At 34.2% G+C, this 16,098-nt stretch overlaps 1 protein-coding gene across 1 annotated transcript; it reads left to right on the plus strand.

The window, feature by feature from the left end:
* The first annotated feature begins 2,271 nt into the window (after positions 1–2,271).
* MANSC4 (MANSC domain containing 4) lies at positions 2,272–14,681 on the plus strand. Its single transcript, XM_074270669.1, has 4 exons — positions 2,272–2,752; positions 4,000–4,566; positions 6,759–6,893; positions 8,961–14,681. Exons 2-4 carry the CDS (start codon positions 4,335–4,337, stop codon positions 9,599–9,601), a joined length of 1,008 nt encoding a protein of 335 aa, XP_074126770.1. The 5' UTR covers positions 2,272–2,752; positions 4,000–4,334; the 3' UTR covers positions 9,602–14,681.
* Positions 14,682–16,098: the final 1,417 nt, after the last annotated feature.

The following is a 16,098-nucleotide window of genomic DNA, read 5'->3' on the forward strand; positions in this document are numbered from 1 at the left end:
CCCAGTCTGCAATACCTGTGTCAGCAAAGGCTGCCTCGAAAACCCTTCTGATGTTATGATCCACAGCTGTGGAGGCTCTTGGGTAATTGACCTGTTCCTTAACAATGACCTGTCCCTTAACAAATTCTCTTAATCTTTTCACTATAACATATGGCCTCCCTTCAAAAGGGAATTGCTCTCAAGGTTGTCAATAAGGCAATATCTTGACATTGCAGTGAAATCCTTTCTCATTTGGGTCTCTTCTATAGTCCAAGGCTTATAGAGCCATCTTTATCTTTGGAGTCATCCTGCCAGATCTAACTCAGCATCAGATATGAACTACTTGAATCATCTTTAGCAACAGGAGAGAGTTAATATAAATCTTCTGTCTCCTTTAACATGCTCCTTATTGTTTTTCCAGCTAGGGTTGAAGCAGTGGTGAAGGGGTGACATGGGAAAATCTGTTTTCCCCCTAAAAAACACACTGGCAATAACTCTTCTTTCCCTGGATTATTAGGTCACCAAACTATTAAATATGAAATTATTTATCATTGAAGGCATATGATAGCCAAGAAATTTCTCTTCTCTGGATAATGGAAAGCTAGATTCTGGGACCTTAGTGCTAAAGAAGCAAAAATTATCTTCCTCTACCCATGAAGCTGGCATTCAGAAATGTTCCAAATGACCACTCCTCTTGGGTAATATGGGTAAGGACAATTGGCATGAAAGAAAAATTAATGTTTTCATAAAGAATCCTGCTCATATTGTTCATACTGTCCATATCAAAATGTTCTTTGGTGCTGATTTTCAGAATTTTTTAAAATCAGGAAGTGATTATGTGTAAATATGATCTTCCAGATTTGAGGAGAAATACCTGGAAAATGGACACAATGCTGAGGCACTGCATATTTTAAAAATAGTTTTTATTTACCAGATATATACATGAGTAATATTACAACATTAACAATTGCCAAACCTTTTGTTCTAATTTTTTCCCTCCTTCCCCCCCACAAAAGGCAGGTCAACCAATACATATTAAATAGTTAGAGTATAAATACAGTTATTTTGCTGTACAAAAAGAATCAGACTTTGAAATAGTCTACAATTAGCCTGTGAAGGAAATCCAAAATGCAGGCAGATAAAAACAGAGGGATTGGAAATGCTATGTAGTGGTTCACACTCATTTCCCAGAGTTCTTTTGCTGGGTGTAGCTGGTTCTCTTCATTATTGAACAAATGGAACTGATTTGGTTCATCTCATTGTTGGAGAGGGCCATGTCCATCAGAATTGATCATCATACAGTATTGTTGTTGAAGTATACAATGATCTTCTGGTCCTGCTCATTTCACTCAGCATCAGTTCATGTAAGTCTCTCAAGGCCTTTCTGAAATCATCCTGTCGGTCATTTCTTACAGAACAATAATATTCCATAATATTCATATTTCATTCATAATATTCATAATTCATTTATTCAGCCAATCTCCAATTGATGGGCATCCACACAGTTTCCAGTTTTTGGCCACTACAAAAACAGCCACAAACATTCTTGCACATATAGGTCCCTTTCCCTTCTTTAAGATCTCTCTGGGATACAAATGCAGTAGCAACACTTCTGGGTCAAAGGGTATGCACAGTTTGATAACTTTTTGAGCATAGTTCCAAATTGCTCTCCAGAATGGCTGGATGTATTCGCAGTTCCACCAACAATGTATCAGTGTCCCTGTTTTCCCACATCCCCTTCAACATTCTGCATTATCTTTCCCTGTCATTCTAGCCAATCTGACAGGTGTGTAGTGGTATCTCAGAGTTGTCTTAATTTGCATTTCTCTGATTAATAATGATTTGGAGCATCTTTTCATGTGACTAGAAATAGTTTCAATTTCTTTATCCGAAAATTGTCTGATAATATCCTTTGACCATTTATCAATTGAAGATTGGCTTGATTTCTTATATATTAGAGTCAATTCTCTATATATTTTGGAAATGATGAGGCCCTGCATTTTAAAGGCCTCTTTTAAATTCATATTTTATTTGGGGGAATGGGTCTTGGTACACATCAAGCACTTTCAGTAGACTTAGACACTAGTGGTTATCTAAAAGAAAGGAATCCAAAGTTTTCATAATTAAAGATTAAATACTGAATCATCATTACAAATAGTTTCTATCTTGGGATGAATCATCTGTCTACAGTGGATACTAAGAAATTCACTTAGAATGGCCTTGCACTGAGGCTGGGGCTTAGATAGATGAGACAGGATGAGTGCAAAGCTTTCCAGTAAACTTTTTGAAATGTTCACACCCCAGTCCAGTGTAGCTGGTCATAAGGAGTGAAACATATGCTATGGTAGTGTTGACTATATTTTTAATCTTGGTTATGGCTTTTGGAAATTACATTTTCTATCAAAAAATAGTTTTCTATTCTTTTTTATCCCTGTTAGACATCTAAGGGGTTAAGAACTAAGAGCACTCCGTTCTAGGAGGGTTTTGGATTGTTCCATTGTCATTCAGGGAAGCCAAAAACTTTAAAGAATGTTTTCTTACCTTAATAGAAACTATATCTTTTTTACAAAGAGAGAAACTACTTTTAGGATAAGTATTTTTAATCTTAGTAAATCATGTTAGTTATAGGAATAATAAGAAAACTGAAAGTATGTTGTAACTGAGAACACTGAACAATGGAGAGTCAATTTTGAATGTCAGCTTTTTGTCTTCCCCTTGGAAAATGCCATTTCCCTCTTCCCTTGGAACAGGTGGAAATATCTGACTTCTGCAGGTAAGAGGCTTGTTTAAAGTGTATATGGGAATCTACAGTTTTGATCTAATTATCTGAGTCCTATAATGTTAGGTGATAGTGTATTATACAACACATATTTTCAGGATAGTACGTTTTGTTTTTTTTTTAATTGTAGTTAGAAGAGTTACAGGAAACTTTTAAAATAAGCATCTGTTTAATAACTTCATTGCTTTTTTGTATTCAGAATCTGTTACATAATGTTAATTTGTCTATTGTTAATAAACAGCTGGAATAAGATTCTGTGAAGAATGATTTCTGAAAACTGCTTATTGTGCTCTGAACAAATGAATCATTAGGCAGAAGGTTAGAGAGAGAATACTATAGCTGTACTCATTTTTTTAAAAAGCTAGATGTCACCAAGGAGATAATGCATGTTAGGCCTTGTAAATATTAAAGCACTAACAAAATGATCTATTACTCCATTTATAATCATTATTAGACATAATAGAAAAAATAAAGCAATATTTTTAATATTTTAGCTTTCATTAGCTTTGGGAACTAGGGGATAGGAGACCATTCCTGTGATATTGCCTTTGAAAACGTTATCTGAAGCCATTGTTAGTAGGGAGTTATTTAAATAATAATTTAGCTCCCCTGCCAACTTTGGCCTCTCGTTCCTCAATAGAGAATATGCGATGTTCCAAATAAATTATGAATATGTACTAAAGAAAGAACTACTGTTCTCTTGCTTCTTGCCTCCAGCAGATACACTATTCAGGCAGACATTAAGAAAATGCAATCTAATGTATTTGGGCAGGCATTAAGAAATCTGTTTTTTCCTTCAGTTCTTAGGATAAGTAACAACTCTTTCTAGAACTGTGGACATTTCAGCAGGTTTGTGACATCAGGCTGTGAAACTCTTTACTTCTTGGTTTGCCATCTCTGGACGGAATAAAATTCAAAGTAAACTTTTTCATTCTTGATTTTGCATTTGTTTAAGTAAATGAGAGAGCAATGTCTTTTTGGAATAGAAAACAAACCTAACAAGAGAAAGCAACAAATTCAAAGAAAGAAATAAAGCTGTCTGCCAAAAAAAAAAAAAACAAAAACAAAAAAAAACTGGAGACAAATAAAAGTTCATCTGTTTTGTTTGAAGTAAAATCTCACCAGGACCATTCTGTTATCAGAAATCAACAAAATACTGTGGTCAGAGAGAAGCTTTCCTATGTTCCTCATCTGTCCTTATATTTCTATAGTAAAGGTTTTCTGTGGCTGTTTAATTTCAGGGAAAGAGGGAAGATATAAGAGAGGCTCTCTTTTTCTGTGAATGAGTAAAAAACAAGGCATGAAGAGAACACTGAAGTGAAAACTATCCAGAAAGGGACAACAGGAAACCCACCACTCTCTTGGGACCTCATTTTGGAGAGAAAGAAAAAAAACCTAAATGCTGCTCCCTAAACTGACTTAGATTGCTGGCAACTGCACATCAAGAAAAATCTAAGAGAAACTCTTCCTTTCTCAGCAATTTGCAAGAAATTCTTTCTTAAACAAAGACTTGTCACATCTTCCTTTGCTGGAAAAAAAAAAAAAAGACTTTTATTGAGCTTTTCATATTGAAGAAATGCGTGGGCTGGTAGAAGCAGCAGCAGAATTGCTGTTGGTTCTGAATGTGGTGTGGCGTTCCAATGCCCTCTGTTCACCCACTGTGTTTTACAAGAATTGTTGGATCCGACGCTTTCCAGGTTTCCTAATTGACCTGGAGGAATCTCAGAAGTTTGGAGCTCGGTTCCTAAAGTATTACTCAGAAAGCACAGGCCAAAAGTGTGGAAGGAATTGTTGCCTTATGAAGGATGGTAAGTGTAGATATTTGCATGAGCACTGAAAATATATAGTTCCTTGTAAATATAGTTGTTATATAGCTTGTGAGAAATTTTTAAATTTGAATTATTTTAAAGTAAAAAACAGCATGATAATATGTGAAATAAAAAATAGATAGAATCATGCCTTCAGCTTTCATTCCCTAATACTCCTAATTGCAATATACTTAGCTGGATGATTATGAAAATAATTAAGAAGAAAAATTGAATTTTTGCCAAATCAAAGGGGGAATTTCATATCCACCCACCTACAGGTAGCAATAAATCAATAAATAAGCATTTATTAAGTACCCACTATGTTCCAGAAACTGTACTAGGTGCTGGGAATTTAAAATTTAAAAAAAAATCAACGCCTGAAAAAGTCCATACTCCCAAGAAATTTATATTCTACTGAGCGAGATAATATGTACATATATAAACGTGTACAGAATGAAAACTAAACAAATTCAAAGTAGTCAGTAGCATTTGGAGTATCAGGTAAAGCTTCATATAAAAGATAGTTATTGAGGGGCAGCTAGGTGGCGCAGTGGATCGAGCACCAGCCTTGAATTCAGGAGGACCGGAGTTCAAATTTGGTCTCAGACACTTAACACTTCCTAGCTGTGTGACCCTGGGCAAGTCACTTAACCCCAGCCTCCAAAAAAAAAAAAAAAAAAAAAAAAAAGATAGTTATTGAGCTGAACCTTAAAAGAAATCTGGGCTTCTTCAAGAAAGAATATTTCCCAGAGGTTTGGAACTTTGTCACTGCAAAGATGCAGAGATAGGAAATGGATTGTCAAGCATGAGGGATACCAAGAAGGCAAGTATGACTGACTTGTAAAACAGAAGTTCTCAAACTTTTTGGTCTCAGAATCCTTTTACCCTTTTTTAAAAGTACTGAGGACTCCAAAGAGCTTTTTAAAAAATTTTATAACAGCCACATCCAAATAGTTGGAGCCTTCCAACATTGCAACATCATGCTTCTGTTAACAGATTCATCATCTGTTATTTCAGCTCATCCAGTTTCTCCTTCAAACCCAGGTAGTATATAAGATATGTAGGCCACTCTGACAGAAATATGTCTCATTCTTTAATGTGTTTCTTTCCTTGTGTTCCTGGATTTCCAAATATGTGTATATATGTGTATGTAGGTATATATGTTTTTTGGTAGTCAACTATATTTGAATCAGATGACCTTTAAGGGCCTTTCCAACCATAAGAGTTTGACATTTTAAAAGAATGCTTACCCAAAGAAGGTACACTCATCACTAACTGAAGTGAATTAACTACTTTGACATAGTAGATAGAATGCTGGGCCTGGAGAATCTTTCCATTGACACTATCTGTGTGACCATGAATATGTACCTTAGCTACTCTGAACCTCAGTTTCTCCATATATCAGATGGGAAAACAACATACATAGTACACATACAATAGGATTGTTGTAAAGCTCAAATGAGATCATATAACTAAATACTTTGCAAACTAGAAAGTGTTAGTTAAAAGTGACAACTGGAAAAAAATCAGCTACGGGGAGATTTGTATTAAACTAATGTAGAATGGGGGAAAAAAAAGCAGAACCAAATGAGATATTTGTAAAGTGCTTATCACAATGTCTGGATTTAAACTTTTTTTTGCTTCTTAGGCAATCTAGAATCTGCTTACCAGATGGAGAATATTTTCTCTCTGAACCTATTAGAGAACTGCTTTTAAATTTCCCTTAAAATGATTTCAGGGGACAGCTAGGTGGCACAGTGGATAGAGAACCAGCCCTGAATTCAGGAGGACCAGAGTTCAAATCTGGTCTCAGACACTTAACACTTCCTAGCTGTGTGACCCTGGGCAAGTCACTTAACCCCAGCCTAAAAAAAAAAAAAGGAAAAAAAAATGATTTCAGTTCATAGATGGTCAGACTTTGGATGTTGAAAGACTGGAGAAAATATAGTCCAGTTACTCCCATTTTTCCAGATAAGAAACTTGAAATTCAAGGGATGAAGCAGTTTGATAATTGACTATTGAGGTCCAGAGAAATATGGCTATAACAAGAATCAAGTTCATATAATTAAGAACAGAGATCTGTTATATAAACTAGCTTGTCCTTTATTTTTGAAGTAGCATAAACAGGGCTGAAGTCAAAGTTTTGTTGGCAATAAAGGAAAGTTCCAAATATTCAGTATTTTTCTTTACAGCTCCCTGCAATCTGGCTATTTTCTTCCATGATCCCATCCATGACAATGTCAACTGCCTTCATGTTTACTGTCCAACCTTGGAGAGTTGCATCTTACAACCTAGGCATAGTGCCATCCTGTACAATGTCACAGCAGGTAAAGATTTATAGGGTATTGCTTGACTTTAAAAGATCATGATAAAAACCATAGTAATAACTCTTTGTGGCTGGTGATAGACTGTCCCTAAATGTTTTCCAAGTAATTACTTTCCATAAAGCAAGTATTGGCTATGAGATATCCAGGGGAAAACAATTAATGAACAAAGATTGCAATTAGACAAATATCTAACTTTCCTTTAGTTTGTCAAATATGATTTTAAAAAATCCATGACAGGTTAAAAGACCAAATCATAAATAACTTAAGTATAATCTTATATATTCAATAGCATCCTTTTTCTAAAGAGCACTAAGCACTTTAATATAATATTCTCCTCCATCTATGTAAATGAACTGAACATAAATTAAAAATTGACATTTTTACTGCAGGAGATAAAGATTTTATTAACACCTTAATTTAGAAACTAACTAATTTAGGTGGAGGGAAGCAAACCAATTAAACAATCATTTAATTAAATGTTTCAGTGATTAAAGTTAAAAAACTGAATAGATATTCTGAGGGATGTGGAATATTCAAACTATAATTCTGAAAAGGTAGAATATTTGGGCATGGGGAATTCTTTATCAGCTTTTCCCAAAATATCACTCTTCATGACATAATGAAAAGAAGGTTTCTATAAAAAAATCTCAGTGTTAGGTTTGATAGTGAAAGCATATACTAGATAGCTACTTAAAGCATACCTAGGCTGCTAGATATGCCTGCTAAGATCTTTGTGGCATTCCACTGGACACCATCTGTCAAACTAACACTGAACTATTTTCAATCAATCGATATCTATCCATTCAACCATTCTTAGTCCATTTAAATATACTATTATCCAGACTATAAATAACTAAAGAGGACTACAGAAAATTTTGGAGTAAAATAGAGGAAATTTCTCTATGCTCATTGAATAAATTTCTGCATGTAACTATTTTAATGTGTCATTTCATATTTGGTGTTTATCAAAAAGAATATAATAGAATCCTAGATTCAAAGCAAAGTGAACAGAACAAGGAGAATGTACACAGTAACGGTAATATTATACAATGAATAATTGTAAATGATTTAGTTACTCTAATATCTAAGACAATATATCTAAGACAATCCCAAAGGATTCATGATGAAGCATGCTGTCTGAAGAAAGTTGAAATTGTCTGAAAACAGAATAAAGCATACTATTTTTTCTTTTTCTTTCTTCTCTAGTCATCTTGTACAAAATGACTAATATGGAACTGCTTATCATCATGCAGAGAGAAGAAAAATGAGGGAGGGAAGGATAGATTTGGAACTCAAAACTTTTTAAAAAATATTTTAATGTAATTGGGAGAAAACAAAATGTTATTTTAAAATATTAAATATATTTATTTAACTATATAATTTTTCTAGTTCTACCAATAGCCCTGTAATAAAAAGAAATCAAGGGGCAACTAGGTGGTGCAGTAGAGATGGTGCAGTGGATAGAGCACTAGCCCTGAAGTCAGGGGGAGCTGAGTTCAAATCTGACCTCAGACACTGGGCAAGTCACTTAATCCCAATTGCACCAGAAAAAAAAAAAAAAAAAGAAATCAAGTTAATCTGACATGATTTTTTTTTGATGCACTCAATGATTAATTTTCTTTTTTAAATGCTCAAAAAACATCTCTATTATTAATAATGAATTCCTAGATTTTTCTAGGAATCAAAGACAAATTCATCAATTTATTTGCAGGATCTATCCTCTTCCCATTTTGAAAACTGCAATATTGTCCATTTCCAATCCTGTGCTATATCTGATTTTTGAAAAGATCACCAGAAGTGGTTGAGTAAAATTTTTACCTGATCTTTCAACAGTCTGGGACATAGTTCTCCCAGGTTATATTTAACCAGATTTTCAATCAATGTGGGAATTATTCCAGCCTTTTAGAATTTAAATTGCAATTTGCAAGTAACTTTAGTGGAAAATTTATACAGTGGCAAAATTATACAAAAGCATACAAATTCTATGAAATTTTCTCAAATTTAACACTTCTATAATTTTTCCTTTGAGTCAGAAAGACAATTAGTGACAGCATCTTTGCCTTACAGGTATTGATCCAGATTTGCTTGTTTTTCAAAAATCTTCTACCAGAGATTTAAATACACGGTCTTCATTTAATAGATGGAATGGGCTAAACAACATAAAGACCACGAATTTAGAGAAGCACTCTATCTTAGTAAGTCCCATGTTACTGTCAGTAGATGCTCCAACTTCAACCATATCAACATATCAAGATCTGGTCATAAATACCAGCAATATCAGTTTCTCCAATGCCGTAACCACAGATTCTTGGACAACATCCATTCCACTGAATAACTTAATTACTACACAAATAAAAATGGCTTCACCCAGTCCTTATCTATTCAATAATTCAAGTAACAGGACAATTTTTCCTGCATTTAAACCTGGAGAAACAAAAGTACTTTCACATATGCCTATTCCAGCGCATCTCGACAGTAGCAAACAGCTGTTGAATGAAACCAAATGGTACAACAGTAAGTACTACACTTCAGAAAATGAAGAACAGAGGCCAGTTGAAGAATCTATGGCTTCAAACACATGGTTAGTTCCCGTAGCACTCAGCATATCCATCATCCTCCTTTGCTCTTGTCTGGTCTTTCTTGTATCAGGATGCTGCCCAAAATGGCAAGGCCATTATAAGCCAAAATGCAATGAAATGTACCACTGAAAAGGGAAGGTTGCGACAACACTTAATGGTGCAAAGATGATGAAAAACTTTTAAAGTTTACTTCATTGTCAGTATTGGTAAGATATAATAGTAGAAAGAAGGTTGGATTTGGAATCAGTAAGAAGTGAATTTGAATCTTCTTTAAATATGTATTAGGTATTTGACTGAGGGCAAATAATTTATTCTCTATTTATTAATTATAATCTGTTTCCTTATCTGTAAAATGAGGTGATTGGACTCAATGAACTCAAAGGTCCTTTCTAGCTCTAAATCTCTGATCCAGTTATCCTGTTTATTAATTTATTAGTCATCATACTAATTATTTTTTTCTTACCACATATGATTTCATTATAAGGAACACCCAATACAGATAGGTACCTTCTGAGATACTCTTTTTGTTATACTCTAAAGTGATGCTTTTTTGGTAAGACAAAAAAAAAAAGAAAATATTCTTTCTATTAAAATTAAAATAATTGAAAATCCATGCTTTATCAACAAGCAGGGGAGAGAGAGGGAGGAAAAACTCTTAAGATGATTGGGTTTATATCTCAGTCAAGGTAAAATTACCTAGTGTTCCCCTGCTGTGCTTTTCTCTGGGTCTAGAATTCCAGTCCCTCAATCTTCCTTCCTCAAGCTACAACTGTTGAAACCCTATTCGTTCTTTAAAGTTAGTTCAGATTTTCCTTACTCAAATATACTGTGATAATTTACAGAAATTTGTCTTATGCATTTATCTTATAATTTTTGTATTGTAGTTATTTTGTACAATAGATTATACCTCCCTATTAGACTGTAAGATACACGAAGGCAGAGAATTTATCTCAAACTTTTTAATCTAACCTAGGGTCTATCCTTTAGGAGAACATGAATAAAGGTTTCTTAAATTGAACTGTTGAGATAAAACCTTGATTCTGTCTTCAAGTCTGGTACCTCTCCCTCAGAGATTACTGATTGCCAATTTACCTAAAATCCCAGGTCTTCAGACATCTCTGGCCACTTCTACACCAAGAAGTGGTTCGATATTCAACAGAATGGCCTGGACACAATGGCTTGCGAGTTCAAGACTTTATTCCAAGTTATTACATCCTGCACTACTCTTGCATACCTCCTGCACTACTATTGAACTCCTGTTGAACTCCTTTTGAACTCCTATACTCCCTGGTCCCCATTGCCTATATAGGGTCTATGAAGTCACATAAGCACAGCCAATAAGGGAAGGAGATGTCTTCCATTGATGATGTGTCCTCAATGGGACTAGAGCTTTTCTTGACAAAGAGGTCTTTATTATATCTGTGTGTCTCATGCATCAAAGCCGCTTTACTTCCTCTTATACTTTGTGAGATTCTTCTTGGACTCTTACACAAATCAATCGTTTTTCCAAGCTTTGTATATTTGGCAAATTAAATAAGAATGTTTTCTTGGTTTTCACCCAAGCCATGGATAAAAATAGGGAAATTCTATGGTATTGGTGCAGGTGAACTCTGTAAAAATTGTGTCCCCTTTAATCTGTAAAATAATCATTGAAACTGTGTCCTCTTTGATCTGCAAAAAAATGAGAGATTCGGGGTCTCCCAGGCTCCAGAGAGTCTGGAAGAAAGCATATTTTTCAGATAGAGATAAGCAACATTATTCAATTGAAAATCTCGGCAAATCACTCCCCCCCATTGATCTTTTTGAGTAGGAATCCCCATTCAGGAAACTCTAAATTCTGAAATTTCTCAAAATTCTAAAAAAACAAACAAACAAACAAACAAAAAACAACCTTCAAAGTAATTTCATTCAATTGGGAGATCCTGGTCTGATAATCAGTTCAAACTACCCCTATATTTGCTCATAAAATAGGTTTCTGTCAACCCATTCTTTGAAAATTTCTTCATTAAGAAATTTGCCCACTAAGAGACAGCTTCTTAGTGAAAAAATAAAATTTCCTTTTTACCACAGTCTTTGGGTTTCGAGAATTCTTTGCATTTGGAGCTGTGTCTTTGAGTGGAGAGGAGTTCTCTTTCATTCCCACATATCATCAGTATCCCACTAAAGACTTTTTCAGCTTGACATTGCCCTATTAATTCATATTATTTAGCTACAGATGTGTTACTTTATATTATAGTTTATATGTGTGTGTGTGTATATATATGTATATATATATATATATATATATATATATATATATACATGTATGTATATACAAATATGTGTGCAGCTCCAACTAGACCGTGATTTCTGCTATGGCAGGAAATTTATTTAATCTATGTATTTCTCTTATTGTCTAATAAAATGTAAGACACAATGTAGGTGCTTAATAAACTTTTGTCAGTTATTTATAATTGGCAGAGATCTTCTATTGACACGAATGACTCCATATATTACCCTTTTTTCTGAAGTAATCTATTACAATGATTTATTTTCACATGTTTCCTGGTTGTCACATTTCTTTTGTTGTCAACTGATTTATCTTAACCAATAAAGAGTAATCAAATAGCAGTGCTTCCTAGCTCTAGAATTTAAAAGTAGAGCTCCTATAATTTCCATTTCTTCATTCATTCAGTATTCAATATATAGGTACACACACACACACACACACACACACACCATTCCCCACACCCCCTAATATGGAAATTGCAGGAGCCAGATTCATTCTTCCAGAAAAGAGAGCCATTTCTGAAGTTTCTAGACACAGCATAAAATCCAGGTAAACTGTAAATTGAAAAAGCAGGTAAAGTGCTACCCCTCAGTTTCTCTTTCCCTCTTTTCATGACCATGATTCACCTCTGAATGATATTCTTGTTTTCAGTTCAAGAGGCTCCCAAGCATTGGCAACATTTGTCTTTGTGGCGCTTCCTGTGAATCATCATCACATTGTACCTAATGACCAAGTCCTTTGATCTTTTAAGCTACAGAAGCTGTAGCATTAGTTCTATTGTCCCACTTTGAATTAATTGTATTTACTGGCTGACTATTAAAGGTAAATAATCTCATCAGCCATAGTTTTAGTTGTACAGATTCAGAGCAGTTTCCCCTCCTAGAAACTCAATGCAACAATTTACAAATGGACAGAATAGCCCCAGAGAAAGAATTATAAAAGAAAAAGAACAGTTTCTTTTGGCTCTAGTTTGGGCTATATATAAACATTACTAGTTAGATATGAATAAATCTAAGGGACAGAAAGAAGCTAGTGGAATATGACCCCTTGTTCCTCCACCAAAGAACAAAGAGAGCTTCAATAATTGTGACCCCATGACTAATGAAAAACCCTGCTAATAATAGAATTTTAGACATAGCCTAATGCTTCATCATGACATGAGGGTGACACTGTGCTTTCCAAAAAGCAGGCAAATAGTACCAACCTTCAATTATGTATTTGTTGCCCAAGGACCAATCTAACTATATATGAAGAAATAGTCACTAAAAGGTTGGTACCAATGAGTTGGCATGAGAAAAACCATGTCCCATATTTATGTTTTTATTTTGGTAAATGAGAACAGAAGAATTGTATTTTGCAACAAAATGGAAGGATAACTTTCCATTTCTTCTTAAAACTATAAATAAGAGTTGGAGAAGTTTGTTAATTATGCACTCAAAGGGAAACATAAAAGTCATTTCATGGAGTACTTGGCTTTTTTATATTGCAGTTTTCAACTAAGCTCAGGAATAAATGATGAGGTTTAGATTTGGGGTACTCAAATGAAATTAGGGTTTCTGGTGGTCAGGGAGTTAAATGGGTCTAGAGGTGGTGCAAGAGTAGGAGTTCTGGGATTCTCTTCTGGTGGCACAAGCAGTTCTCTGTAAAGGAATTTACAGACCCGAAAACTTAGATTGATAAAGGGGAATTAGAAGTAAGGTTAAAGTCTAGTTAAGGAAATAGGTGAGGCTAAAGAGAAGAGGGCACTAGAAGCAGTATTCCAGTGGTCAGAGACTTTTGGCGTGCCAGGCGTTTGAAACCTCTCTGAAGAGAGGATTTTTGTTTGGCTCTTTTTATAATGAGAGATTTAGCTAAAGGGGCCTGTGGGTGGATTCTCAAGTTGGCTCAGATCTGAAGGGGGCTGAGACAAGCCTGGATCTCCTATTGGAATTCAAAGGGGTGTTTTTGACCAGGATTTGTGAACCAAATGTCCTAGCTTCTTGAATTGATAATGCATCAGCGAGGAGGGGCTGGAAGTCAGAAAGGAATAAATCAGTCTGAAAGGATTCATTTCTTAAAGGGACCACAACCTGCTTCATAAACAGAGAGGCTATCACAAACATTATTTGTCCTCAACATGTTACAGATTGATGAAAAACAGGAATCCTCTAAAAAACCTTGACCAAGTTCTCCAAACTAAATTAACAAATATTTTGAAAACATAATTAATCATAAGAAATCATCATCATTTAATCAACAAACATTTTTAAGGGTCTTCTATGTGCCCAGCAGTGTGCAAAGCACTGGAGATACTAAGAAAAAAATCTAAACTTCCTGCCTTTTTGAAGTTTAGCACATGGTAGAGGATTAATAATGTTTATTGATTGATGATCCTTAAATTCTAACAGGGGAGACAGATTGTAAAGATATAAGGTGTATAAAAAAAATAGAGAGGGTAAAAAAAAAGTCTGTTCATAATTTATTATAATATCATCAATTATTACAATCATATTCTTTTCATATACCACAATTTGTTTAGCCATTCCCCAATTGATAGGTATTCCCTCAATTTTCAATTCTTTGCCAGAACATATACACAAAAATCCTTTTCTTTTCTTTGATCTCTGTTGGAGTATAGATTTAATAGGAGTATCATTAGGTCCAAGGGTATATGTACACTATAAAAGTGTTAAGGGAATGGTTTCTTAATTGCTTTTCAGAATGGATGGACTTTTATACAGCCTCATTAACATGCCTTTTTTCTCATATCTCTTTCAGCATACCATTTTCCTTTTTTTTATTTTTCTTTGCCAGTTTAGCTAATCTGATTGGGTATGAAGTGGTACCCTAGAGTTGTGTTAATTTGCATTTCTCTAATTATGATTTAGAGCATTTATATATAACTACTGAGAATTTAGATTTTTGCTTATTCATATTCTTTAACTATTTATCAAGTGGAGAATGGCCCTTGTTGTAAATTTAACTCAGTTCTCTATATATTTTAGAAATGACCTTTATCAGAGATAATTACTAGAAAAACTTTCTTCCAAGTTTCCTGCTTTTCTTTTGATTTTAGCAGCACTAGTTTTATTGGTGTAAAATTTTTTTAATTTACATAATCAAAATTACCTGTTTTATTCTGTGAAGTTTCTAACTTGTTTAGTCATGAACTCTTTCTTCACCCATAAATCTGACAGCTATTTTCTTCCATACTCCACTAATTTGTTTATATCACCTTTTATGTCTAAATCATGTACCCATTTTGAGCTTATGTATATATAGTGTGAGATATTACTTTATGCCTGGTTTTGTTCAGACTACTTCCTAGTTTTCCCAATAGGTTTTTGTCAAATAGTGACTTCTTATCCTAATAACTGAAATCTTTGGGTGTATCAAACACTAGGTTACAGTACTCATTAGCTTTTGCATGTTATGTACCTAATCTGTTCCACTGCCTAACCTATTTCTTAGTAACAAATTGTTTTGGCAACTACAGCTTTGTAGTATAGTTCAAGATCTGGTGCTATTAGGCCCTCTTCCAATTTGTTTTTATTCTCTTGAAATTTTTCATCCTTTGTTACTCTAGATGAATTTGTTATTTTTGTGGATTTATGAAGTATTTCCATGGTAGTTTAGAATGGTATTATACTAAATAAATTAATTTAGCTAGCATCATTTTTATTATATTAGTTTGGCCTATCCATGAGAAATTGATATTTCTCCACATATTTAGTTGTTTTTATTTCTGTTAATTGTTTTGTAATTATATTTATATAGTTACTTTGTGTGTGTCTCAATTGACAGACTTCCAAGTATTTTATGCTGAATATATTAATTTTAAATGAAAATTTCCTTTCTATCTCTTCCTGCTTGGTGTTGTCAGATATATGAAGAGATACTGATGTTTTGTATGTGCACTTCACAAGTTTGTTAGGCACAGGAATAGCATGATCAAAACTGAACTTTAGGAAAATCACTTTGGTAGCATATGTGGATGATAAATTATGAAGGAACAATTAGTGTAGGAAAGGACTTGACCCTGCAAATCCGATTAGAATAATTGCAATAGTCCAGGTGAGAAGTGATGAGAGATTGAACTAAGATGGTGACTGTGTCAAATGCTGCAGAGAGGTCTAGATGAATGAGGGCTGTGAAAAGAACATGAACTTGGCAATAAAGACATCATAGGTGACATTGAAAAGATTGGTTTCTATGAATCAATAGTTATGGTAACTAGATTGCAAGGGGCTGAGAAAAAAGTAGATGAGAAAATGGAGATAATTCTTGGCATTTTGGAATTTTCTTGGAATTTGACAATGAAAAAGAAATAGGAGATAATACCTTCAGGACATGTCAAGTGAGAGTTTTGAATTTTTAA

The sequence above is a fragment of the Sminthopsis crassicaudata genome, chromosome 5, assembly GCF_048593235.1.
Source record: "Sminthopsis crassicaudata isolate SCR6 chromosome 5, ASM4859323v1, whole genome shotgun sequence".
NCBI lineage: Eukaryota > Metazoa > Chordata > Mammalia > Dasyuromorphia > Dasyuridae > Sminthopsis > Sminthopsis crassicaudata.

Coding starts and splice junctions, on each gene's coding strand:
- MANSC4 (XM_074270669.1), top strand. CDS start 4,335: ATGCGTGGGCTGGTAGAAGCAGCAGCAGAATTGCTGTTGGTTCTGAAT. Junction 4,567..6,758: donor TTGTTGCCTTATGAAGGATG/GTAAGTGTAGAT, acceptor TTTTCTTTACAG/CTCCCTGCAATCTGGCTATT. Junction 6,894..8,960: donor CCTGTACAATGTCACAGCAG/GTAAAGATTTAT, acceptor TTTGCCTTACAG/GTATTGATCCAGATTTGCTT.